The following is a 2,097-nucleotide window of genomic DNA, read 5'->3' as shown; positions in this document are numbered from 1 at the left end:
TGTCGTTGTTATTGATTTTATGACACTTAAATGAGAAGCTATTTCTTGATATGATTTCAAGAAATTTCCTTGATTGGTCATATAAATTTATCCTCTGATCACTATCATACGTTGAATATTTTTTTAGTAATATACCATGAATAATATTTAATCATGAAGAAACAATGAAGATTATGTATAGTGAACCTATTTTTACAATGAATGTTTAACAAATTTTTTTTTACAATGAATCTCACACATACATTCATATATATTGTATTTAATTTTACATATAATAAAATTTTAAAATTCAATAATTTAATAAGATTTACATTATTGATTTGAGGAGGTTTTACTATCTGTATTTGGAATTATACAATCTTCATTAAGTAGATAATAATAGTTACAAACTTGCTTATATCACACGTTAAAAATTGTCTACGTGTGCGACCCCATATAACTTCACTTTTTCCATGTAAAAGTTGATGAGATTGAGAGTTGAGATCCCTTCATCTTGTTGAAAAAATCAAAGCGACTGTCGATGGATAATTATCCGAAGATATTAGCTAATAATTTCAATAGCAATATGGAAGAAGAAGAAGAAGAAGAATCGGCATTCATTGAAATGGATCCTTCACTTCCTCTATCTAAGAGATATTTTATCAATTTTCGTATACCTGATCAAGAAAAAATGGAGGCGGATAAGAGATCTTTTTCAATAATTCAGAAATTGTTGGATTTTTTGAAGAAAATGAGTTTTGGATGCAAAAGTGGTACTAGTACAGGGGTGGTGGAGGGAGCAATGTTAATGAAAAAGTGGGAAAGTTCTGAAGGTACAACTTTGACTCCAAGGACAAGTATAGCTAATTATTCTGAAGAAGATTGGCGTAGATCTTGTGATTCTGATGCATCTATTTATGAAGCTGTTCTTCATTGCAAAAGAACTATTAATGGTATCAACTTCTTCTTTATATTTTATGGAGTTAATTAATAACTTCAATTTCCTTAATCAAATTCATAAATATTTGATTTTTTGAGCGATTTCTCACAGCTAGCTAATTAATTTTGTTTTGCTCTAATTTATTTAGTTTTCAATGGTATTAATTTTTTATATGTCTTGTCTTGGACATGTCGAACATGTTAGAGGAGTGACTTGTTGTATTTCTCTACCTACATTCTTTTACAATTTATCATGAACTAAAACTTTGGATCGAGTAAGGTTCAAAAAAGCATTTTCATAGTAATAGTTTGGTACTAAGAATTATGAATATATAGTTATAAACTACAATTATTATACACTAAAATAAAAGAGATGACACTAAATTTTTCTGTAAAAACATTAAGAAATTATTATTGAGTTTAGGTTATTATTCCTAAATCACTAATTAAACCCTTTCATATTAGAGTGTTGGTTATAAATAGTTAAGATCATAATAATTGCCGTAAATATACATCCTTTATTCATTATACTGATAGTAAAAACTAAATTTGTCTATTTCAGGTGATGAGTAATAAGTGAAGTTTTTGTCAGTACTAGCAAGGAAGAAATGAAAGTCTACTTGAATAATATATAGAAGAAAAAAAGACAAGAAAAGTATGAAAAATATTTTGTTTGTGTTGTTGAAAGTTTTGAGGAGACAGAGAATCTTAATGACTCACATTGTGTTTTCCCCTTTTCTCTCAAGGAACAATCACTTTCCGACTTGGAAAATATCTTGCTTTTTTGCTTTGTAAAGTCATATATGTAATGATATTTTTGTACTCTATTTTTAATTTATGTGGCGTTATTTATTAAATATGAAATTTTAATTTATACTTGTAAAGATGTCATAATATTTGTATATCTAGAAGGCTTTTAAAATTTAAAATGTAGATAATACATGCATTAGCTTCAAACGAATTTGAATTTTTGATTTCATTTTATATCATTATCATAAAAATAATTGATAATGTTACTATTGGAAAAATCAAATTGTTTTTCTTTGATACGATTTTCCTAATATTAAAAAATAGAACTTACTATAAAAGATTGTGAATATATTGTTTTCCTATTCATTTTGTAGGTAACTAAGTAATTTCAACTCCTCCCTTTTAGATGCCCAACATAAACAATATACA

The 2,097-nt window shown here is 26.6% G+C and overlaps 1 protein-coding gene across 1 annotated transcript; it reads left to right on the top strand.

The window, feature by feature from the left end:
• Positions 1-425: 425 nt before the first annotated feature.
• Positions 426-1,794, top strand: LOC101257774 (probable membrane-associated kinase regulator 6). The gene is made up of 2 exons (XM_004240661.5): positions 426-932; positions 1,481-1,794. The coding sequence occupies exons 1-2, from the start codon at positions 521-523 to the stop codon at positions 1,489-1,491; spliced, it is 423 nt and encodes a 140-aa protein (XP_004240709.1). The 5' UTR covers positions 426-520; the 3' UTR covers positions 1,492-1,794.
• Positions 1,795-2,097: the final 303 nt, after the last annotated feature.

This window comes from Solanum lycopersicum, chromosome 6 (genome assembly GCF_036512215.1).
Source record: "Solanum lycopersicum chromosome 6, SLM_r2.1".
Taxonomy (NCBI): Eukaryota; Viridiplantae; Streptophyta; class Magnoliopsida; order Solanales; family Solanaceae; genus Solanum; species Solanum lycopersicum.
This window is presented reverse-complemented; position numbering and strand designations above follow the sequence as displayed.

Coding starts and splice junctions, on each gene's coding strand:
- LOC101257774 (XM_004240661.5), top strand. CDS start 521: ATGGATAATTATCCGAAGATATTAGCTAATAATTTCAATAGCAATATG.